At 42.0% G+C, this 24,762-nt stretch overlaps 1 protein-coding gene across 4 annotated transcripts in view; it reads right to left on the reverse strand.

Moving 5' to 3' along the window:
* Window positions 1-843: 843 nt before the first annotated feature.
* TNRC6B (trinucleotide repeat containing adaptor 6B) overlaps window positions 844-24,762 on the reverse strand; it is a 247,528-nt gene continuing 223,609 nt past the window's right edge. For 3 of the 4 annotated variants that reach the window (XM_024737539.1, XM_024737538.1, XM_024737540.1), the window contains 11 exons: window positions 21,995-22,126; window positions 21,627-21,722; window positions 21,282-21,465; window positions 13,413-13,550; window positions 10,906-11,082; window positions 9,480-9,626; window positions 9,134-9,229; window positions 6,415-6,639; window positions 5,907-5,977; window positions 2,597-2,736; window positions 1,260-1,647 (listed from right to left, as the gene is read on the reverse strand). In XM_024737539.1, the coding sequence (XP_024593307.1) occupies window positions 1,260-1,647; window positions 2,597-2,736; window positions 5,907-5,977; window positions 6,415-6,639; window positions 9,134-9,229; window positions 9,480-9,626; window positions 10,906-11,082; window positions 13,413-13,550; window positions 21,282-21,465; window positions 21,627-21,722; window positions 21,995-22,126 (1,794 nt within the window). Of the gene's footprint in view, window positions 1,648-2,596; window positions 2,737-5,906; window positions 5,978-6,414; window positions 6,640-9,133; window positions 9,230-9,479; window positions 9,627-10,905; window positions 11,083-13,412; window positions 13,551-21,281; window positions 21,466-21,626; window positions 21,723-21,994; window positions 22,127-24,762 lie in introns of all 4 variants that reach the window. The other variant, XM_024737541.1, reaches the window with a different exon arrangement.

Genomic DNA, 24,762 nt, shown 5'->3' on the forward strand with positions numbered 1-24,762 from the left:
ATTACACAAGAAAGGGGGAACACAGTTTTTCTGCTTTTGAGACATCACATCATTAAAAACTACCTTACTGTCTGTTCCCATTCAGACTAATGAAAAGGCCAGCATGAAATTTAACAGATATTCAGATGTGCCTACTAGTAGCCACTTACTTCAAAAAACATAAATAAATAAACACACAGTTGCTCCAAGAGGTACCTCCTGCTTTCCTAGTTTTGGGGACTTGGCAGTGTTCCACTCTACTGCTAGGTCAAAAGAAAAGAGACAGAAAACTCACGCTCGGGCTACTTTGCAAATGTAAAGGAGCTCCCTGCTTTCCTCATTAAAAAGCACTCTGTTCATCTCAACACAGCCCAAAGGGGTGGCTTCAGTAGCAGTGGCTCCCCGAGGTGCTCGTGCTCCTCTGTTCTCATAGCTAAAAAAAATAAAAATAAAAATAAAAAGCAGATGGCCGGCCAGCCAGCCTGCGGACTGTCAGCAATGCAGCTTTCTGAGAAATCAGGATGGGGAGAGGAGGACACAGGTGCGTGCGCACGCACGCGCACACACACACGGAGACAGAGAGAAGGATGCACGCGAACGCACATGAACACACGTGCACACACATACCAGAACGAGCATGCCTGGGCAGTTACATGTGCCAGAACACACTGGTATTTATCAACCAGCCAATCACAATTTTTTTTTTTTTCTTTCTTTTTGTTTTTTTTTTTTTAGGTTTTTTGTGTTTTTGTTTTTAAAGTGAGGCTCCGTCAAGTCTTCCCTCCCCCCACCCCAACAATTCTTTTGAATTCCCCTCCCTCCCAAACATGGTAGACCTAAGGACGGAAACACACCCAGTGCAAACAAAGTTAAAAAGCTATTTTTTTTTCAGTATATATGTTTCTTAGCAACAACTTCCATATAACATGAAAAAAGTGAAAAACTAGAAACTAATTTTTTTAATTTTTTTGTGTTTAAATTTAAATGGTATGTGTACTTGCTTCACATTGTCTTTCTAGGTTGGCGTTCATGATTCAAGTATTTCAAGAGTGATATGTTCTCTTTTTGGATTCATATTCCAAACGAAAAAACTGAAGTTATAAGGGAGGCAACTATGTGCTCAGACAGTCTGTCAATGACCCACCTTTTTTTCTCTCTCCGTTTTCTTTTTTCCTTTTAAAAATGTATTTATTGCAAGTTGAAAAAAAAAACGAAAAGGTCAAGTTAGTGCTGCTGCTGTTCCAAAAAAGGTCACGAGGTCAGAGTTGAAAGTTCTAAGTTCAGATTGAATCCGACCCTCCTCCCAGAAGGTCACCAGGTAGTAAAGGAGCAGGGCTGCCCATCCTATGGGGATCTTCCACGGTCGGGACTCCCCACAAGCTAGAAGAATAGTTTGGGGGTCCCCACAATGAAGCGCCAGCAAGATCGGCCCCGCTGCTGCCACCAGCACTGCTGCTCCATTGCCCGAGCCCTGTGGACCCACCGAAAAGATTCAGAGCAGGTCCGACGGGATCTGACTGGGTCTGGCCGGTCTCCAGGGACTGCCAACCCGCTGCGGGTGCACTCGGGGTTGCCGCAGGGGTAGGGGGCTGAGCTTGTGCCAGAAAGCGGCTAACTTCATCATCAGTGGCAAACTCAGCCAGGATGGTAGTGTTTCCCAACACACACCTGGAAAAAAGGGGAGGGAAAGAGCTATGCATTTGAGGAAACTCCTAAAAGCATGCATAGGGACTGAGTATTTTGAGTCCTCACTACTCAAAAGTGTGGTCCTTTGACTAGCAGCTTCCACCTCCCCTGGACGCTTTTCAGAATCACAGGATCGGAACCTGCATTTTAACCAAGAGGTGACTGAGAAGTACTGATTGAGAACAACGTATCACTCAATCTCCAGATATCCAAAGACTACTGGAGAATATTATACATCAATATCCCTTGGGACATGGAATTTGTATGTCAAGTAAAATGTCGTCTCTTTTTTTTTTTTTTTCCCCTTGGGGGTAAAAGATCACAGCCCCAAGCATCAAGGTGACCCAGCTCCAGGCACCTAAAGTGCTGCTTCGTCTCAGGGCCGGGCTCACTGCCTGACCTCCCCATCACTTGCTTGTTCCGTGTGTCCCTTTCTGTCATGGCATCTGCAGCCACGGGGAGTCAGCTCCTTCTGTTCACCACCTTGACAGTGGCGAGGAAGAGGATGGCCAAGGTCTGATCCAGCCCCACTTACTTCAGGCAGAACCCCTGCTACCACTAAGACCACAATATTCATCATCACCCACAGAGAGGCCAAAGAAAGCAGCTATAGACCCTATTATGAAAAGGGACAGCACTTACAGCGTCTCACATTTCATCAATACTGGGTTTGTTTCACGGTACTAAAAATTTACTCACTGCTTCACAAATCTGTTACTTTTGGAATTCTGCTTATCGGATACAAACAGGACAATCCATGCTTACGTAAGTAGAAGAGATCAGCCACCTCGGTACTCGAGCAGTTGCTCATGTCAGGATGCCGTTTGTGTGCATGTTCTCGTGCATCTCTGTTTAATTAAGCAGGTGCCCAAATACTCACATGTGCCTCTTCATGCATGTTTGTCTCAGTGAGCGTAGGCTGGGTACTCACATGTGCAGTGCAGTTTGGGCCTTGGCCGCCTCCTGTTTGGTGCTGTATCGGATCAGGGCGGTGCCCTGGGTTAGGTTCAGATGGAATGTCAGCAGTGGGCCATGCTGCATGCAGATGGTTCTCAAGGTTGACCCATCAATCTAAAGAGTAATGACAGTCATGAGATAAAAACTGGTGATGGGGTGGGAAAGGAAGTCAAGTGACCTTTCTTATATTTGAGAATGAGAAGGACTTCCAGTTCGTAACTAACAGCATTAGTACTAAATAAGTCTAGGAGAGACAAATGAAGAACTCAAGGCAGGGAAAGACTGCACTGAATACAGAGGTCTTCAAGACAAATCTTAAGATATTCAAAGCACTGGGCTCAGATCTAATGTGGCCATTTTGCAGATAAAAAATTTGTATAAATACAGCTCAAAACAAAAGCATATGATTCAACCTGTGGTCTATTTTCCTTAAGAGGTAAACAAGTAAACCTACAGTGATTGGTAGAGCCTTAAAAAGCAGAAATAAGACGGTAACCAAATAAGAATGTAAGAGAACATGCAAAGTTCTGAGCATGATTACTAATGTAACATTCTTCCAATCTCACAAAAAGCTACAGAGAAAAGACACAAACAAGAAAGGCACTGCTGACCACCTGACGATTCAGAATGCTGACGGTTGACCCAGCTCAGACGATTCTGATGTCTCCTTACTCCTACTCTCGTCATCTCAAGGAGACTCTACGTCTACCTACTTCTTTGTGCCTTCTGCTGCCCTCAGCCAACGTGACCAATGGTTTTTTTATAGCTGCTCACCCTAGTCAGACTCTCAGCATTAGGGTGTTCAGTGATTAGGGACAATTGCCCTTCCTCACCTACGACTTAGAGAACAAATCTCTTTACTCACTCTGATTTAGTTGTATCAAGATCTTTACTAGGTTTATTGAAGCTGCTCAGTGCAACATTTCAGTTCATTTTTTGGGAAGGGAAACAGATCACTACTGGAATAGCCTTAAAAAGTTGTGCTACTGGTGGCAGCAGTGGAAACATTCTGTGGTTTTACCATGGAAACCCTACAGGATGAAACCCGGCAGTTTCACCGTAATTCTTTACAGAAAATGATGGGACAAAAGCTCTTAGCATTGTTTTATAAATGAAAATTGACTATGTAAGCATGTCAGTATATACCACAAGTGACTTTCCTGGGATAGATGCCCTATAAATAAATTGTAGGTGATGACAAGTAAATTTATCCAGGTCCCCAAAAAATGTGGCCTTATAACCTCCTTTTAAGCTACGACTGAGATTAGTGAGATGTCTGCTATTAGGTGGTTTTGATTTTTAAAATGAATCAATTCTTTCTAACACAAACACAGCCAATCCCTATATTCATTTTTTTAAAAAAATTTATTTATTTATTTATGGCTGTGTTGGGTCTTCGTTGCTGCACGTGGGCTTTCTCTAGTTGAGGCGAGCGGGGGCTACTCTTCGTTGTGGTGCGTGGGCTTCTCATTGTGGTGGCTTCTCTTGTTGCGGAGCACGGGCTCTAGGTGTGCGGGCTTCCGTATGTGTGGCACACGGGCTCAGTAGTTGTGGCTCGTGGGCTCTAGAGCACAGGCACCGTAGTTGTGGCGCATGGGCTTAGTTGCTCCGTGGCATGTGGGACCTTCCCGGACCAGGGATCGAACCCATGTTCCCTGCATTGGCAGGCGGATTCTTAACCACTGCACCACCAGGGAAGCCCGCCTATATTCATTTATATACATATACAAATGTAATCACTATTTTTTCATTTTATTTATTTTTAAATTGAAAAAATTTAATTGAGGTATAGTTGATTTACAAAGTTACATTAGTTTCAAGTGTATAACATTTTTATAGATTATACTCCACTTATAATTATAAAACATTGGCTATATTCCCTGTGTTGTACAATATAGCCTTGTAGCTTATTTATCTTATCCATAGTAGTTTGTACCTTTACTATTTTTCATATGATAATACAGGCTCCTTTTAACACTGCTTCTCTCATCCTAACCATATTACACCCACAGCACTGTGACAACTTAGAAATAATGAGGCATGTTTTGAGGATGGTTATATAAAATGTCCATACGTCAGTCAACTCTTCGCTAAATAAATAACCCAGGGCTTTCAGCTGAGTTGATTAGATATGGAGATTAAGAGCCGTTCCAGATAGTTCCTCATGTTAACTGTATTTAGAAAGCTGTCCATCTCAACATGAACCTTGAAATACGAGCCCCAGATTTACTCCCCACAAATAGGTTCACTGGGTAAATAAATTTAGGAGAATCTGTATTTCCCCACAGAGGATCATAATACATGTTAAAGCACAGTAAAGGGTCTAAGAAGCCTCATAATGAAGGCACCTGCTTCATTTTGTTTAATCAAGTATGTATTACAAACATATTAGGCCAGAGACCTATTAATATCCCATGGGAACACTCTGGAAAATGCTGGCTTAGTAAAGTGTGCATGACTCCACTTATGAATTAAATGCCAGACAATTTAATCTCTGTGTCAAAGGGAGGGAGGTATAATTGATTCCTTTTTAACAAGGTGTTGGTAAAGGTTGCGCTGTCAAGTCCACATGAAGGCCCTGGGCTCAGTTTCCATGGGTCCATTTAACCTCATTTGACTGCTCCATGTATGCTGCTGCAAATATGCCAGTTATCAGGCAACTCAAGCAGAAGGGAGGGAGGTTTGGTGTAAATGAAACCCCACCACTGTTAACAACCACCCAGAGAGCACGTTCTGATGAGAGCAAATCAGTAATGCCGTCTACAGAGAAGAAGAGAACAGACAGGAAATGAAAATTAAATTCACACATACGGCATTTAAGCCACGAAATCCACACATTCCTTCTACTGCAGAGATGGATGGTTAATTGTGTATGAATGAAGCATAAAAATGGTTACCAGTGAGCCACAAGTCTCGTTGAATGAGTAACACAAAAACAGGTAACTTTTTTGCTTGGTTCCAGATTCTGACAGGCAGATCCACACAGCAAGTTATCTCTGCTAAACAGAATTCACCAGATAACACCACCCCATGCTCCCTATTTATAAACTACACGTGTTAACATCACCATGAAGGCAGGCGTGAAGCTGAGTGTCCAGCACCCCCCCAGCTTCAGAAGTAGGCTTCGGGCCTTAGCTGGGGAGACTCACCCCTGCAGGCGGGACCTCTCTGTGGTGACCAGGAAATAAACGAGCTCTCCTCTCTGCTAGCCCCACACACCTCGGACTTTCCCTCTCTTAATACAATCAAGTCCCATCCAGAAAATCCCAAGAAAGCGTGGTTACCTGTGGAGTGAGATTGTGAAGAACCAGCCAGTAACTCGGACGAACTGAACCACCATCACTCCAGGTGGAGGCTGGAAGCAACCAGAAAAAAAGATCAGGAAGAACGATCAAAAAATTAAGATAGCCACGCGTGAGACACATTTTCAAACAGCCCACATGGTTCCTCTCTCCTCTTATAAATCATCTTCTCCTTCTGCCTCACTCTGACCTCCTTCATCCTGTCACTGAATAGCCAGTTCTCTTCTCCTAGACCTTGATCCTATGCGCTCTTGCGTCTTATTCGCAAGACAACGTTGTCCTCCCAGGGTTCTCATCTTTACTCCGTCAGTACCTCGGGAGTTCTTGGGTCCCTCTGCCTTATGCTGACTTCAATTCTCCACTCAAGAGATACTTTTTCCTCTACCCGACAACCGTGATTTCCTCTGAGTTCATCGTGTCTTCAACATTTGTGTGAACGTAAGCCCCTCGGGTTGGAACAATGATGCTCCTTTAGGCAGATCCTTCTCACCAGAGGCAAGCCGTGAGTCCTGCGTCCCCCACCCCCTGACTGAGCGGGGTGCTGTGCTGCTCCAGGGAGATGACGGTTTGGGGTTGGTCAGACCGGGAGGCGGGCGGGGCAGCGGTGTAGTGTTCCTTGAGGAAATATGGTTTTTCCACATCTTGTTGGAGAGATGAGTGGGGTTGTGTCCTATGGGATCTGGGGACCATGTCGATTTGTAATCAGGGAACTTTGCTATAAGAAGAGAAAATTAAGGAGGAAATTAGGTTAGACAGGTCACTTTTGTTAACAAATACACATACACACGCACACACGAATACATACGTGCTTAAATTCTAAAAATATTAAGGGCACAATTTAAGAGGCGCAAAATAATTTTGTTCTCTGAGCTTATCAAATATAAATTTTCAATGACTCTTACTCTGAATTGACAAATTAACACATGAGCTAAAGAGTTAATAAGATAACTAATTTTTTACTGCTTTCTTAGCTAAACACAACCTGAAAAGGAAGATAAATTCAAGGAAAGTATTCTTAAAGTCACTAGTCTTACTTATACTTAGATATAGTAGAATGTGAACCCAGGCAGAGCTAAAGTATTTATTCTATAAATACTTACTGACTGAATGGAATGTACATTAAAAATTAAACTTTTCTTGATCCAGAATACTAGATAACATTCAAACAGATTTAAAAAATATAATCAACAAATATTCACCAAGGGCTTACTCTGCTTTTAAGGTGCTAAATCAGTGCTATGGATAATATAAACAGTTGTTCCCAAGAACTTCAAGTTCAGACGGGAAAACAGAAAAGATGAACAATAGAACTGGTAACCCAGGCAACATCATATATGTTCAATACATGGAGGAGAATGACAATGCTGGGCTGTCAGCAACGACTCTGCCAAGACAAGTCTTGAAGGACTGATATAAATGGACGGCTCAGCAAGACAGGAAAATAGAAACCGAGCTTCAACTTAAACTCTCTTTGTACCAAATATGTTTCTCCCCAGTTTTGGCCGAACAACACTTCACAGTAGCAGAGAGGGAAAGGAGGCCACAAAGGTCTGCTGGGGGCAGGTTCAGATGCTATCAGGAGTTTTAGCAGTAGATTTAGCAGGCAGTGTTTAAACTAGGGCCAAAACGTGGATGACAGCAAAGAGAATGGAAGAGAAGAAATGGATCTGAGAGAGAAGAAACCACTTGGGAGACGTCATCACCGGCTGGATCACGTGCCCCACAACAAGAGAAGCCATGACAATGAGAAACCCCCGCTCACTGCAACTAGAAAGCCCGCATGCAGCAACTAAGACCCAACACAGCCAAAAATAAATAAATAAATAAATAAATAAAAGAAAATTTGTGAGGGTGAGGGTTGGAAATGTATACATTTAGTTTTAAACAAGGGTGATGCTTGAGTCATCTCTCAGGTGACCGCTTGTAAACGAAAGATAAAATAGTTAAAACAGAGGCATGGGCAGTTACAGAAATAAAAGAGGTGAAAATGAGTTTTTACGTAAAGGTAGAAGCCCTAGGGGACTTCCCTGGCAGTCCAGTGGTTCCCTAAGACTGTGCACTTCCACTGCAGGGGGCACGGGTCAATCCCTGGTCGGGGAACTAAGATCCCACATGCCATGCAGTGTAGCCACACACACACACAAAAAAAAGTTTTAAAAAAAAAGGTAGAAGTCTTATAAAAGCATAATGTAGGGTGGTGTTTAGAAACACGGAATATGGAGTTGGCTCCTTTACACGCTCACTCGGACCTGAGGCAAATTCTATCAGCTGTCTGAATCTCAGTTTCTTTATCTACAAAGTGGGGGTAATAGCGGGACCTCCCCCACCGACTTTGGTGAAGGTAAGATAAGAATTCACGCTGAAGGCTTAGCATGTTGCCTGGTCCTGAGAGGTTACTGTTGCACTGCTGATATGACAGAGGTGGAAAGAAAAAGAAGACAATCCGTAAGTACATTAACCCGCAGAGCCTTAGTAGGTAGCTAAGGATTTGTTTTATTTGCATTCGCCTGGATAAACGTCAGAAGCCTTAATGACTTTAATGGCTTTAAGGTCCAACTTTTGCAAGACCAAGGTGCCACCAATTACTAATGATTGGTCTACCAATCTATAAGGCGTTGTGCTAAGTAAGTGACTTCAAAGGCTCTGTTATAACCATTAAGTTTTCCATTCCCTATTGTCTTACACACACACACACACACACACACACACGGAACTGAACGAATGTTGTTGGTAGAATTAACCAAGGTCCTCTTTTTTTCCCCTTGGCCATCTGCCCTTAGCTTTTGTCTGTAAGTGGAAGAATTTTTGGAGAAAAGCAAGCTCTAATTGGCTGCCTTAGGAATAACAACCTGGACTTAACTGGTTCTTCCCACGGCCCCTGATTTTCTTGGCAGACTGGTTAAAAGAAAAGCACTTGTGTCATCAGGATATAACCTCTGCCCTCTCAACACCCATAGCTCCCTGTAATTATGTCACCATCTGTCTTGGTCCTAAAGCTGTATTTGTCTCACCCTGCCTCTGTTGAGACTGACTGCAAGTTCCCCAAGGACGTGGCCAATACAAGAGGTGTGTCTCCATCCAGGCTGACCTAAGCTAGTCAACCGCTATAGAGGTATTTATTCCTTAAGAAATAAACGCCAATTTCCTTTGTAGAAGGCCGCCGGACAGGAAAGCGCTAGCGAAGGGGCAGAAATGGGTCACACGCGTACCTGAAGTGCTATGAACGTTGCTGAAGGAGTTGTCAGAGGCACTGTAGGGCCAGGCACCAGGTGAAGGCAGCGAGGTGTTGAGGGAAGAATTAGACCCTTTGGATGACGAATGAAGAACGAAATGAAAACAGTGCAGATAAATGTCAGCATAACTAGTGAAATCTTGAAGTATTTTATTTAACCTTAAATAAGAGGAAGGACAAACTATATCTAAAAACGAAATGTGAAAAGCTACATAATCCTATGCTTTCTGGTGAGATACCAGCAAGTACAAATGAAGCCACAGCCTGCCAAACATGAAAATACTGGGTGCTGAATAAACACGAGGGGTGTTTCTCTTATTTACCTGTGGTGTTATCCCGCAGAAGTTGGTGGTCAGTATCTACAATGGGAGATGTGGCTGTACCCCCCAGCACACTTCCTGGGGTGACATAGGGGTCAGACTCAGGGTCAATGTTTTGGATACCTTTCCATGGCACTCCTGGTTGGAATTCTGAGGTAAGGAGAACAAATATTGGATAGAGGTAGGAAGTTGTTCAAAACGTGGTAAAGTTATTTTTTGATACAAGAAATAGATCTGTGAAAAGTCTAAATTCTGAATCTATTTTAGCTCAGATTTTCATCATAAAAAAAAAAAAAAAAAAAAGTTGGCCTGACATATACTTTGCCAGCAGCACTCCTGTGCTATCACGACATGTCGACCTTCTTTCTCTGCTTGGGAACTTGATGTCACAGACCTTCAAGGTCTGGCCCCAGGCCCTGCTCCCAGGGAAATTCAGGCCTGAGGGCAGGGAGGCAGGATACAGTAGTATGGTCTCATGACAACTGTGAGGCATCTAGGACAAAAACTGGGAGAAAATCTGAGTTGGAGAGGAGATATTTCTCCCACTTATCTCACTGGAAATTGGCTCAGATGCACAAAAGAAAACACATCTGACCACTACTGAGGGGAATGTCCAGGGACAACCACAGGAATAATTTGGCTTATCATGAGAAAGCCTAGAAAATATTTAAGTGTTTACAATTTTTTATCGGTTAATTTAAATCATATTTAAAGCTATATTAAACTTTTACTTTCCCAATCATGATGAGGAAGAACAGTATGTAGTACATACGAATATGCATTATACTAGAAACTATGCATATTCATAGCTCAGATATACCCGTATAGAAAGAGGTTTAGAAGGACATATACCAAACTTCTTGTTTTTAATTTTGCTTTAATAAATTAAAAGTTTTTTCTACAATGAAAATAGATTACTTGTATCAGAATAAAAAGAGAAAACAAATAGCAAACAGTCTCACTGCACTCACTACTGCATACCTAGAACCTGAGTAAATACTTGCTCAGTGAATAAACTAATCAATTCACTGGACATTTCAGAAGAACCCACGTTTCAAGGCATCCTTTGCATGGATGAATGCCAAGTCTCGGCTCCAAGGTCACCTTATTTTACTCCCAGGCTGCACTCCACGGACTTCCTCTGGCCTATCTGTGCCTGTGCAGTATTTACCACACAGTAACTTGCCTTGTAGGTGATCAGTGCTCACACCTATGTTCCTGACTGAACTCTACAGAGCAGAGACCCCCTCTAATGAAAATTTGCTATCTTCCCACAGCAAATTCTTCCCTGCTTTTATCAGACAATAATTACTGAATGAAAAAAATCAAAGTGAATGCCTGTGAGTGTCAGAAGCAATCTGTTCAGAACCTGAAATTAACAATTATAAAAAAAATGATATCCCAGAAAAAAACATTTCCTGTACAATACCTGGAGGCCAACTGGCATTGCTGGATTTACTTCCGATTTTATTTGTTGGTGGAGATTTGGCAGGTAACCAGCTATCACCAGCAGGACCCGTATGGCCACCCAGTGTGTCACCCGGGATGATATCAAACTGGTTGTATGGTGACCCTCCTCGGGTCTTACCAGGGGCCACTATAGCGCCTGAGAAAAGAGAGAGGTAACTAATTCACACCAGAAAGGACTCCTATGAACAGAACTTGTTGCGCTTTCATTTAGAGGAACTCAAACACAGTATGCAGTAAAAAGAGTCCTGGAATTGGAGGTCACACTTGAAAGCCACTGCATAATTAGGAAGCAGGATGACCAGTGACAACTCATCTCACCTTTCTAGCCTCTCAGTCTGCACTTATGCACACAGCACTGTTCTCATTCCTGAATGTCCCTTTCAATTTTAAAATTCCATGGTCTTATGAAGTTAACAAAACTTTCATCAACTACGAATCATACCATCATCCCCCCAGTTTTTACACTAATGACCTAGGAATGAGGAATAGGAAAAACACTCAACAATTTGCGGCACATAGAAGGGTTTTTAATTACATTTCTACTGACACCAACCCACCCAAGTCTTTAAGTGCTGATCAGGCCTAGTTTAGCTGGAAGAAGCAGAGAAAACAGAGGGAGTTCGCTGGAGAGAAAGGCATCTGCAATTGCTTTAAATTCCAAAGCAATGAGACAGCATTCCCGCCGAGGGTCTCTGCCAGCACAGGGCCAGCAGTGAACTCTGCAGCTCTGAGATCCACGGCTCCACACATGAAGAACAGCAAATCCTTTGTAAAACTGCTGTCCCGAGAGCATTTCAGTTTTGTTGGTGCCCCCTTCATGAATTTTATATGCTGGGAGGCAGGAAAAAAATTAAAAGCTTAATAATTCCCTTAAACTAACAAAAAATGAACTTTACTTTAAATGAAAATTTTGACCTCTGTGAGATACCATTCTACTTATCTTTCAAATGAATTTTACATGCTGTATTGTGTTACCTGATCTACTCTTAGGATGCTGTTTATGAACAGATAAAATTACTTCCAGGGTAATGTATTAAAATATTTGTGTAGGGACTTCCCTGGTGGTCCAGTGGTTAAGACTTAATGCTTCCACTGCAGGGGGCACGGGTTCAATCCCTAGTCAGGGAACTAAGATCTTGCATTCCACACGACATGGTCAAAAATTAAAGAAATGAAAATAAAATATTTGTGTAAATATCGATTAAAATAATCTGTTTGGTTTGGCCTAGCACAAGTATTATCAAAACTGTCTCCATGCTAAGAGAAGTCATTCGCTTTTCTGGAGCCACTGACAGGAATCTGACTCAAGGGCACACAGTACTGAAGTAGTAGGAAATGAAAAGCTCAATTACCTTGGGGATTGCTAAGGAAATGGGAAAACATTACCTGTAAGCTCTAAAAAGGCAAGCGAGTATTTTACCTGTAAGATAGCTTCTCATATGCCACTGTGCATTTATAATCATACACCTATCATGTCTCTGGGGACAAGGGGACTTAATGAATCAGCAGCCTAAGGAAGCAGCAGCCTAAGTGTCCAAAGCTATAGATGCTGAGCTTAGATTATTCAGTCCAGAAACAGATTTGATAATTTCAATACATCATTCTTGATTTTGTAGCATGAAATCAAATGACAATGCTTAGGGATAGCAGGCAGAGAACTTCACATGGCCACTTCACCAGCCTGCCGGATGGGCACATGAAAGAGGGGTTTATAAAGGAACCCTGAAAGGCTCCAGACTGATGGGGCTGAGGCTGCCAGGAAGCCCCTGCAGGAGCCAGTCCAAAACCTATTTACACTTGGTTCTCATGGATACAGCTGAGTCCAAGTAAATTACTGTCAAATGAAACAAACATTGAAACCAAGGCTGAAGGAAGGTCCTAAGACCTTTTATCCATTTCAAAGGGAAATGGAGATGCTCTTACAGAGAATTACAGAGATGGAAGAGCTGACCCACATTCAAAACCAAAGCCTACAATGCCCTCAACTGCTGTCTTGCAGACACTGTCATTCATAAAAACAAGAAAGCTTTGTGTAAAGTTCAAACCTCATGTATTGATCTATTAGTCATCTTTTAGAGATCAAAGAGCTCAAACAATCATCATGATATATATTTGTTGTGATCTCTCTCTCGTAGCTCCAAAAACTGATTCTGTTCTCTCAGCCAATTTATTAGGGTTTTAACAAGGGGAGCTCAAGTTCACTGCTACTGCCCTCAATCCAATTGCAGGTGGGACATTTTGCTGCCCTTTAGTGGAACTAGCACTTTCAAGTTTCTTATAATTTGAAATACACACAACCCCAATCTTCCTCTCCTAGGTGATCACAGGACTGGGGGGAAAAATCAAGAGACTCATTAGGAAAAAGCTAAAAAAGATCTGTGCTTCAAAGTAAGTTTATAGGCCACTTCATCAAGGCTTGCTGAGAGTCAGAACAGCTCCAAGTCATGAAGCTTTGTTTGCTCTTACCATTTTTGTGCATATTGGCTTCCTGTGTGGCTACAGAGGGCAGTCCCTCCATCATGGAGGTCCACTGTTTAAAGCGAGACTCTGTTCCAGCCTCCTTCCCACCAACCATGCCGTAGTCCATGCCGCCAGAGCTGAAGCCTAAAATGGAGAACCACATTTTACGTCTTTTTATAAGTTTCTAGTATCAGTAACCAAGAGTTCTGAGGCAGAACCCATGAATAGCTTCATTTGTCACTTAAAGACCAATTCACATGAAGTTTTCTTCACTCAGAAACAGATATTTTGATTCAAAATGCTGATCCTGGCTCCTGCTTGCTAAAAAAGTGACGACTCTGTTCAGGTATGAAAACATGTATGACTGCCATCTCATTAAGACCATCTCAGTGCATGTGTGCATTCACTTATCCATCTGCGTCAAACAGAACGTGGGGCCAGCAATTCTCCAACTGAGATGGAGACGTCTACACATCAAACCAACATGGTGGGCGCTTCCCTTGCGGCGCCGTGGTTAACAATCCGTCTGTCAATGCAGGGGACACAGGTTCGAGCTCTGGTCCAGGAAGATCCCACATGCCGTGGAGCAACTAAGCCCGTGTGCCACAACTACTGAGCCTGCATGCCGCAGAGCGGCTGGTCCCGTGAGCCATGGCCGCTGAGCCTGCGCGTCCGGAGCCTGTGCTCTCCGGACATGGGAGAGGCCACAGCAGTGAGAGGCCCTCGTACCGCAAAAACAAAAAAAAAACAAGAATCTGTCTGCCAATGCAAGAGACACAGGTTCGAGCCCTGGCCTGGGAAGATCCCACATGCCGCGGAGCAACTAAGCCCGTGCGCCAGAACTACTGAAGCCTGTGCGCCTAGAGCCCACGCTCCACAATAAGAGAAGCCACCGCAACGAGAAGCCCGCGCACTGCAACAAAGACCCAACGCAGCCAAAAAAAAAAAATAATAAATAAATGAATAAATTTAAAACCAAAACAAAACAAAACCCCAACCTGGTGTAACAGCAGCTATTAAGTTGTGGCAGGGTCTCTGGCGGAGGAAAGGCTTTGCAGAGGGACACTGATCCTGGACCTAGGCGAGTAGGCAAGTAAGTCAAGGAAACCAAGTACAAAGCTCTGACTGGTGACTATCAGGCGTGTTTAGGGAATGATGACAAGCCCAATGTGACTCCAATGCTTGGCTGCCTATGGATGCAGTGAGATGGGGAGCAATGAAGTGGCGTGGCGTGTAGGGTCTTCATGTATCAGGCTGAGGAGTCTAGACCTTTTTTTCCCCTCTACGACAGGAGATGAAATTCTTCAGCAAGTGAGGAGAGATAACTAGACATGTATTTTACAAAGAGACCTGACAGTGTGAGAATGGGGTAGATAGAATCTGGGAGATCAATTTGAAAAAAGTTTTTATATAATGACAAAGACCCCGTAGCTTGACTAGGCAATTGGCGAGAGATTCAGTTTACTTCGCCGTGTGCTGCCAGGTGTCAGGCTTTTAGCAAGGGTTTTGGCAGGTAACATTTTCCCACTGCACAGGGCTGGACAGGTGAAAGCCAGACAGGACAGGCTTGATGATGTAGCCTCACAGGGCCCACCATCCATTTTGGGTCAGAATGTATTTAATACTTTTCAAACTGATGCTCAAAAAAAGCAGAGGACTAAAATCAACCACTGAAACAGGGGGAAGGGAAGAATAATGAATAAAAAACAGAAAAAGGAGAATGAGCCACAGACAGGGTGGCAACAACAGGCAAGCATGGACACCCAAGGAGGTCAGCAGGGTTCCCACCACGCCTCAGCTCCGGTGGCCTGCGGGGTCTGTTCTTCCCCTAGTGGACGTGCAGCTCCAGCCAGGCCAGACTCCACGCTGTACCCACTTTACTCTCCTACCATCTGGTGTCTTATTGGCCCTCAAGTTCCATCTATCCAAATCCCACTGGGGGCCCAGGTCACATTTTGCTCCCCTGTGCTTCTCTTGTCAGGGATAGTTTTATAAGTGCACAATAAATCAAATCAGTTCTAACACCTTTCTTGACCTGTTTAAAATGTTGCTATTAATATACGGAACACTGCCCTTTCACACAGTTTGTAACTGACTTTACTAGTCCAAGTGGTTGCTTGGAGGGTGTGGGTGGGGAGCAGAAGTCCTTGGAATGAGCTGGAAATATTTCAGATTGAACCCTTCTTTTCATTTTATTATTATTTTTTTAAAATTAATTAATTTATTTTTGGCTGCGTTGGGTCTTTATTGCTGCACGCAGGCCTTCTCTAGTTGCGGTGGGCAATGGCTACTCTTTGCTGCGGTGCGCGGGCTCCTCATTGCGGTGGCTTCTCTTGTTGCGGAGCACGGGCTCTAGGCGCGCGGGCTTCAGTAGTTGGGGCTCGCGGGCTCCAGAGCGCAGGCTCAGTAGTTGTGGCGCATGGGCTTAGTTGCTCCGCGGCATGTGGGATCTTCCCGGACCAGGGCTTGAACCTGTGTCCCCTGCATTGGCAGGCAGATTCTTAATCACTGCGCCACCAGGGAAGTCCCCGAACCCTTCTTTGTAAAAAAGAAGAGTTTAAGATATTTTCCCTTTTGTCCTATGTGGCTAAAATGAAATGAGACTGGAGGACAGGGAGGTTGAAAGGAACAAGGGCCTTCTCTGATACAGCTTAAGTGGCCTACGCGGGTTTAGTCCTTGGGTAAATTACACCTCTACCTTTGACTTAGAAAACCAGCCCAAAGTGCCTGGATTCCAGGCCATCTGAAAGCTCGGTTCTAATCATTGAGAAAGAGCTTTTGAAAATAACCTGGGATTCTGGTGAAGATTAAAAATAAGAATGTAAGGATTAGTAAGATAAGAAACCATTCCTTTATATATTAATTTTCTTTAAAGTTGCTCTAAAATTTAAAACTCACAATGAATTAAAGTTATTTAATTTCAGCTGCTTAGAGTTCTTCTGTGACACATAAAATGTAAAAAATTAGTAAGAGTTATAAATCTTAGGAGAGAAGAGAGTTTGAGCAGTTCCCCCTGAACCTTAGGTAAAGTGGGCATCTTTCTCATTAGAAACTTGTGGATTAAATGCCAACACGATATGGCAGCACCGTAACTAAGCAATAAAGTGTAGTAAGGAAAAAAAACTGAAGAGGGCAAAAAAACAAAAAACAACCCCCCCCAAAAAACACAGGAGGTAAGTGCCTTGAAAGGTCCAATCTACAAACCCAAAACTATGAGAGGAAAATCAGTGCAAGATTGTAGGCAACTGTATCTTTCTTCGATGTCACATAGTGACTGGCCTGACGTTAGAATAGAATGTGCTCAACAGATCTGGATGAAAGGAATTCTGTGCTCTAGAGGCTGCATTAACAGAAGGCAGAGGGCACTCCACTCGTGACCTCTGGGGCTGCTCATGAGCTATCACACCTCCAAACCCAGGAAAACACTGACTTGACTGTCCTTGCTATTTCATCAAACCAAACTTCCTCAGTCCATCAAGTAGCCTCCAGTAATTCTCCAGTTCCCCGACAGAAATTCTAATCAAACAAGTCATTTAGTTCAGTCCAATGAATATTTATGGAGAGCCTAATTTGTGCCAGGCTCTGTGTTAGGAGCTAAGGTACAATCAGAGATAAGACATGCCCCTTGCCTTTCCAGGGCCTCATTTCACCAGTACATTCCTTTTACCTCCCTTATCATTCTTACAAATACCAGCTCTTGGCTACCTTATCTGTCCTTGCCAGAATCACTTTCTTTGCCACACACTCTAACTCGTTGTCTATTCATCACTACCACTTGTCTCAGGGCTTACCTCCTTAAGGAAACTCTCTCAAATTAACTTGTCCTTAATTGATCACTGCTTCACTCTCTCTGCCGTAGTTCTGTATTTTCCACTATTACTTTGGTTGCAGATTAAAAAACAAGTTCTTGGGGTTTTATAATAATTATAAATGGATAAAGAAGATGTGGCACATATATAAAATGGAATATTACTCACCCATAAAAAGAAACGAAACTGAGTTATTTGTAGTGAGGTGGAGGGACCTAGAGTCCGTCATACAGAGTGAAGTAAGTCAGAAAGAGAAAAACAAATACCGTATGCTAACACATATATATGGAATCTAAAAAAAAAAAAAAAAAGTTTCTGATGAACCTAGGGGCAGGACAGGAATAAAGACGCAGACGTAGAGAATGGACTTGAGGACACGGGGAGGGGGAAGGGTAAGCTGGGACAAAGTGAGAGAGTGGCATGGACACATATACACTACCAAATGTAAAATAGCTAGCTAGTGGGAAGCGGCCGCATAGCACAGGGAGATCAGCTCAGTGCTTTGTGACCCTCAAGCGGGGTGGGATAGGGAGGAGATATGGGGATATGTGTGTATGTATAGCTGATTCACTTTGTTATAAAGCAGAAACTAACACACCACTGTAAAGCAATTATACTCCAATAAAGAAGTTAAAAAAAATAATTATAATAAAGAATAAATTATAAAAGAAAGAAATCATCCACAGTTGCCCCTTTAATACAACTGTTCTAATCCATGTCCACATGCTCATGTGATATTGACACATCATAATACCAGGAAAGATATATTCTTCTGCTATTTTAATAATCTCTACTATTCATAACTCTACTTTTCACTGGATATACCACACAGAAATATTACATATTTTGATAAATTTTAAACATAAAATTTTATTTGACATGCCCTTCCTGATGAGTGACTTTGCTTCTCCTTTAGTTCAGATATTTGTGAGTGACTATGACTTAATACTAGAATGAGATTTAGTTCATACTGTTCCTATTTAAAAAATTTTTGTAGTCTTGATAAAGCACTAAGATATCTTACACAAATAAGGTGATGGGAAAAGGAGGAGTCTTGTAATTACATCAGTTATTTTACATTCCTTTTTAGGTATATTTCCTCCCCCCAACCCGCTCAATAAAACAAATACTAAAACTACTTTTAGTATTTAGTATATATTTAGTATAAATACTAATTTTTAGACAGGTCATTATCACATGACAATTCAATTAGGTATATTTTCCATTTTGCTAAAAGCAGAAAATTAGAAACCATCTACTTTACAAAAACAATCAGCTAGGGGGATTTCCCTGGTGGTCCAGTGGTAAAGAATCCGCCTTCCAATGCAGGGGATGCGGATTTGATCCCTGGTTAGGGAACTAAGATCCCACATGCCGCGGGGCAACTAAGCCTGCGTGCCACAACTACTGAGCTCGCGCACCTCAACTAGAGAGCCTGCGTGCTGCAAACTACAGAGCTCACGAGCCCTGGAGCCCACGCGCCACAACTAGAGAAGAAAAAACCCTCATGCCACAACTAGAGAGAAGCCTCCACGCTGCAACTAGAGGGAAGCCCGTGCTCCACAATGAACACCCAAAGCAGACAAAAAAAAAAAAAATTAAAAAGAAACAGAAACAAAAATAGCTAAGGGTAACCCGTTAAGCAGTCATGAAAGTCATTCAACGTTTTAATTCTGAGAAAATATACCAGTAGAGGCTTTATCAATATTTATTAAGAAACTTAATTATTCTTGCTAGTCTTTAACCTACAGGTATTTTTTTTTTTAGTTTGCTATACTCAGCACCATTTATACTCATGTATATTCATTCATTTTATTACAGCTTTGCCATATAATCTTTTTTGAAAAAATTTTAACCTGTGTAAATGCTTTAACTATATTTTCATCAAAATCTTACAGCTATAGATTCAATTTATTCAAAATAGCCAGCCAAATCAGACTTGCTTTCAGTCCCAATTCTTCAATTCCAAGAAATGTGGGTAATATGAATTAAGGAGAATTGTAACTGTGAAATAAACTGCAAAATGCATCTGGTAAGGCAGATTATAAGTGGTCAGATCACAATTAATATAAAGACCTAATAAAATTAATTTATCCATTGTTTAATAAGTGAGCAGATATAAATAAGTCAATATGCTCTTCCTCCTTACTTAATTTGGATTATAATGCAGAACTAACTTTTTAAGTTACTTATGAAACAGGAATATGATTTTAAAAAAAACAACCCATGAAATTTCTTCAGTAAATGTACATATGTATATATACTGAACTCTGATCCTTCAGTCATTAGGAATAGTTAATAATAATCACGAACAACACGATTAATCTAATAAGACAGCATGATAAAAATTTTCTATATATTTAATAAATAAGAGAGGTATACACTGCTAAAAATTAACAGATTTGTAGCCAACACAGAATTTTACTTTTTAATAGGGGGCAACAGATAGTAAAGATGTTATAAAGACTGTCATTGAAATAAATACATCATGATTTTAGATTTTTAACAACTAATTGACCAGTGCATACCCAGTCTAAAGGAAATCACATAAAAGTTTATCCACAGGCTTTACCTGGTTCGCTGTGAAAACGTCTGTTTCAAAGAGTCAGTCTCACTAAACTATACTGCTCAAGCTGTTTAAAGGTGCTTTTCTTTTCAACTAAGACATACCCTCAGGACGAGTACTGGGAAGGCCTGAAAAGAACTGTGTTCTTAAAACAAGTGGAAAAGCCACTTGTGGCCTCCAGATGCTCTCTTTGCTTTATACGACTGGATTCCTTTTCAAGAACTACGCACACTTTGACTAAAGTGGATATAAAAGAAGCACAGTTGCCCCACTTCACTAGCATGTACAGTGTCTAAATTCAGAACAACTGAACACACACCAACACACCCAGGCTCTTATGTCAAGCTTCATCTGTAACAGAAGACACGATTCAGAAGGTGAAGACTGGAAACCCAGGGGTAATGGCACCATCATTAGTCATCAAGGGAGGCTTCCTCCTTGCCTGCAACCTCAGAGAAGCATGCTCTAATAGGATATGGGATGGTGGAGAATCTGCCCTTCTTTTATGTCACATGGAAGGAAGTTTATTTTGAATTTAAAAGTCAGTTCTCAGGCAATCATTTTTAAGTACAGTTGGTAGAACTTGAGGATCTGTAAGTTAATTCCCTTACAACTATCCAGGATCAAGGAGTCCTTGAACTCTCTGCTCTTCTCTGGATGTGGCCTCCCCAGGGGGCAGTGGGCACCTCACAGAGCACAGAGAGTAGGGCCATTTGTCCAGGGTCACTTTGTCACCTGGGAGTATGGATTTCAAGTCTCCCCAAACTCTTGTTTTTGAGTTTGCAGAGAACAGTATGGTCTCTACTGAAAGAAAATCTAAATGTTGTCAGTCTGAGAAGAAAAATGCTGTGGGGTGTGGTACCTTTTTAATTTTATTTTTAAATCACTGCTGCCTCACTGATTGGACTCTGCTTACAACATGTTCCCCAGTTCTGAAAGAGCTACGATTTGCCTGCCAACAAATTCTTGATGAATGTCAAAGGTATAACTTTACTTGTGCTAATTCTATTTAAATCAGATGAGATACTAATATCAGAAGAATTTTATCAGTTTGCCTTATAATTTTAATATCAGTTCCCCATTTTTTCAAGAGAAGGTAATTTTAGCTGGAGAGCTAAACGCCTCAACTTGTACATAATTTATTAGATTATAACCTCAGACGTTGTGTAGCAGTCACAGCAGGTACAAACATTTAACTGGCTTGAAAAAAGTCCTGGTGGTAGGAGAGCCGATTGCCACTCACAAGTAATAAAAGACTGCTTTGGACCCAGAGAAGGTGGAGGCCTGTCTCTGTTATTTACTGTGTGGTGAGCTTCAGGAAACCACTGAGACTCTAGGATATCAATAACTCAGATATCTCACCTGAAAGAGAGGGATACAAATATTCACCTACCCTGCACAACTGTTGTGAAAACAGCGTAATGTAGGTCCAACCCCCAGGCTGAGAACATGACTGGCAGGTATTTTTCAACAGGCAGTTTTCATTACTTCACAGCTTACCAGAACCATATCCAGGTATTGGCCCTTTGGTTTGAAGGTCTGGGAGCCCCACATTTAGAGCGTTGGGGACCATGTTGTCCAGGTGCGGCTTGGGCCCAACGGGATGAGACGGCGAATGTTTCATGCTGGGCTGCCTCTGCTGCTGCTGCTGCTGCTGCTGCAGGGCGCTCACCATTCGAGCCAGCTGGAGGCGAGCAGGCGCAAGGGAAAACGGACACGTGAGAAGCCAACACCCTGAACCTCACGGGGAAAGGCGGCATTTGAGTCATGTTTGCCATCGAAGAGGTTAAGCAGAGACGCATTCCTCCCGTGGAGCACCAGGGGGACCCTTCCAGTGCCACGTACCTGCTGCTCCTGCTGCTGGCGCACGGCTTGAGAAAGCTTCCTCTGGTTCTGTAACAACTGCTGCTGTTGCTGCTGCTGCAGGAGCAGCTGACATGCCTACAAAGCAGGGGAGAGAGAAAGGACGCAAGTTTCCTGAGACAGACTTACTGGGAAAACGGTGAATGAATCAAGTGCCCGTGAAGGAAGCACCACCGAGTTCCCGGTCTACGGGTCACATTTACCTGCAGTTGAGCTGATATATCAACCCTTAAGCACACACTCAACAGTTTGCATGAAATGAAGCAAATAAAAGCTAAAGGGAAAAAAAAAAGAAAAAGAAAAAAAAGCAAGTAACCTTTTTAGCTATAGGAGGAAAATCTGCTACTTACCAACTGAAACTGGGGAATTTGTGGAAGCTGGCTCAGCATGGCAATTTGTTGAGGAGATAACTGGGGCCCCACGTTGAAAAGACCTGGATTCAGGCCACTGTTGGGAAACTGCTTGAGCATTGAGGCAGAAACCTAGCCAAAAGAAGGAACTTTCAGAATTTATCAAAATAAAATTTTTATTTTTCCGTGAAATGAATTTTATTAGAGCTGAAGCAAGCACTGCCAATTTTTTCCTTGAAAAATATTTATGAAAAATATTGAACGATTGGGAGAAATACACCAAAGTGTTAACAATGGTTGTCTTTGAGTGGTGAAATTACAGGAGCTTTTTAATTCTTTTTAGACTTCCAAATTTTTCTACACTAAAAATTGTGAATTTTACAATCTAGAAAATATCAAGAAAAAAATTAATGATAATATAACTTTTGTCTGAGAAGTTATTACTGGAAATGTGCTATAAAAACATCCACGGAACCCACTGAATCAGTGAGTGCCATGGAGAACAAACTTGCTCCCTCTTCCATGAGTGGTAAATAGCACTGTGGTCAGAAGCCTAGTTCTAGAGGCAGACCGTGTGGACCTGCCTTTTCTCAGGTATAGGACTCAGAGCAAGTGACTTACTTAACCTTTCTAAGCCTCACTTTCCTTATCTCCAAAACGGGTGTTTGAGGATTTTACGAGTTAGTCCATGTCAAATGCTTAGAAATGCACTCCGTACATGTTCATGTTACTTCACAGGATGGTTCTTCAGATGTCCAGACAATGATTACAGCTCCCCTGCATCTCATCTCCAGGCTACATATGATCAGTTCTCTCACCTGTATCTCATTCAATTTCTCAACGCAGAGCCCAGGACAGAAAAGCCATTTCCTAACGTTGTCTAATACTGGGTAGACCTGGCCATCACTAACTATTCTTCTAAAAGCCATGCTTTTAACAGTTCCTACAATCTCAACTTCTCTGATGATCATATCATAGCTCCTAACTCACACATTAAGCCTACTGTCAATTAAAATCTACAATATTAAAATTGTAGATGGGGCATCAGATTAAAATTACATGGGGCGTTTTACTTCCCCATGTAATTTTTAAGCAGCTGGGTTTAAAAATTTTATTAATTTATGTTTTGATCCTTAGGACTTTACATTTATCTTTATATGCATGGCACATAGCAGATGGTCGATAAACACCTATTAGATGAATGAACCTCTCATATTTTAACTTACTAATAGTCACCCCACCAAGTTATTTTCTACCTATTATTTTACTTATTCCCAGTTTGAGTTTCCCCATCTGGTGACTGACAGGAATGTTGAACTTGACAGAGCTGAAGATAAATTTAGTCACGTGCCACTAAAAACGTCCTTCCAACCTGAAACTGGTCTAAGTCCAGGAACAGCCAATCATTTCTAATCAACACAACTGTTTTAGACAGCTTGTCTAATGACTTGTCAAAATAGAGATACAACAACTTTATCGTTCCTATAATCCAAAATTCTTTTACCAATCAGTGAAGAAAACGAGTTAAGTTCAAATATGTTAGCAAACTACGATTCTCGATTCCTAGTACAGGTGCTCAGAAACCATGTTTTTGATAATCTTGTCTAGAATCTTACTTGGAATTGGCACCAAGTTCATCAGTCTTTAAGCCACTTTCCTTGTTCTTTCAAAATTAGAAAAAAAAAAAAATTCCCCCATTCTCCTTACTTCATTGTAGGGGAGGGGTGCTTCTTTCCCACTGCTGACCTGAGGCTCCACACAGAGGGGCATCCACCTTTATCATAACACTCTGGGCCTCTTTCCCTTACATCGTGGCAGCAAGCCCACAGGGAGGACTGCCCTATTCCAGTTACTAGGGAGTAAGTTTGGAATTCAGTATTAGGAAGCTCACATTCTCCAGTATCAGCTTTCTCGGTAGTAAAGGGGACGTTTAGGCCCCTGGAAGCCTTCCTCTTTTTGTCTTAAAAATTCAGGATTTGGGCAGGAAAGAGGGGTTGTCATTATTAAACCCTCCTCCTTGAAGACCCCAAGCATTCTTCAAAGATCACAGTCAGGGCTCTGCAATTCTTTTCACAAATTCTTTCTCTGCTGTAGGATTTACTGCATCTTAAACCCTTTCGGTTGAACACCCTTATTCTTAACAGAGAAGACAAAAGCAGTAAAAATTTTCTTTCCACTTAATCAGTCAGCATTATATGAAGAGTCCAAAGCTATGATTCCTTTCCCAGTCACCACATTGCACCAAACCAAGCTCTAAGACACTTTTTACAAGCCTCCACTTATTTTGTGTTTTAATCTCCCAGCATGACTCTCACACATTCACCCTTGCTTGCATACCCTTACTTTCCATCTTTTAAAAATGACCCTATAAAACGTGAGTCATCAGAATGCTTTCATCAGAAGGCCATAGGGTCTTCCCATGTTACCTTTCTTTAGCATCACAGTCAAAGTTAAATTCTTCAGCTTCCTAATACTTTTGAGTCACCGTCTCTGCTACATTCTCAAGAATATCTGCCTATCTTTTGACACTTTCTGGTCTAAAAACATCTAAATTCAAGTTTCCTATACTTGGCTCACCAACTCATTCTCTTCCAAGATCTCAGGCACTTGCATTTAAACTACCAATTCTCTCATTTTGGAAAGTATTTTGATTTAAAGTAATAGTTTTCCCAGCTGCTTCCTCTCTACTCTCTACGAGATGCTGAGTGTTGCCAACCAATTAAAAAACTTGTTTGACGCTACTATATAAAAAACAGATAAACAACAAG

This window comes from Neophocaena asiaeorientalis, unplaced genomic scaffold (assembly GCF_003031525.2).
Source record: "Neophocaena asiaeorientalis asiaeorientalis breed wild unplaced genomic scaffold, Neophocaena_asiaeorientalis_V1.1 scaffold242, whole genome shotgun sequence".
Lineage (NCBI taxonomy): Eukaryota > Metazoa > Chordata > Mammalia > Artiodactyla > Phocoenidae > Neophocaena > Neophocaena asiaeorientalis.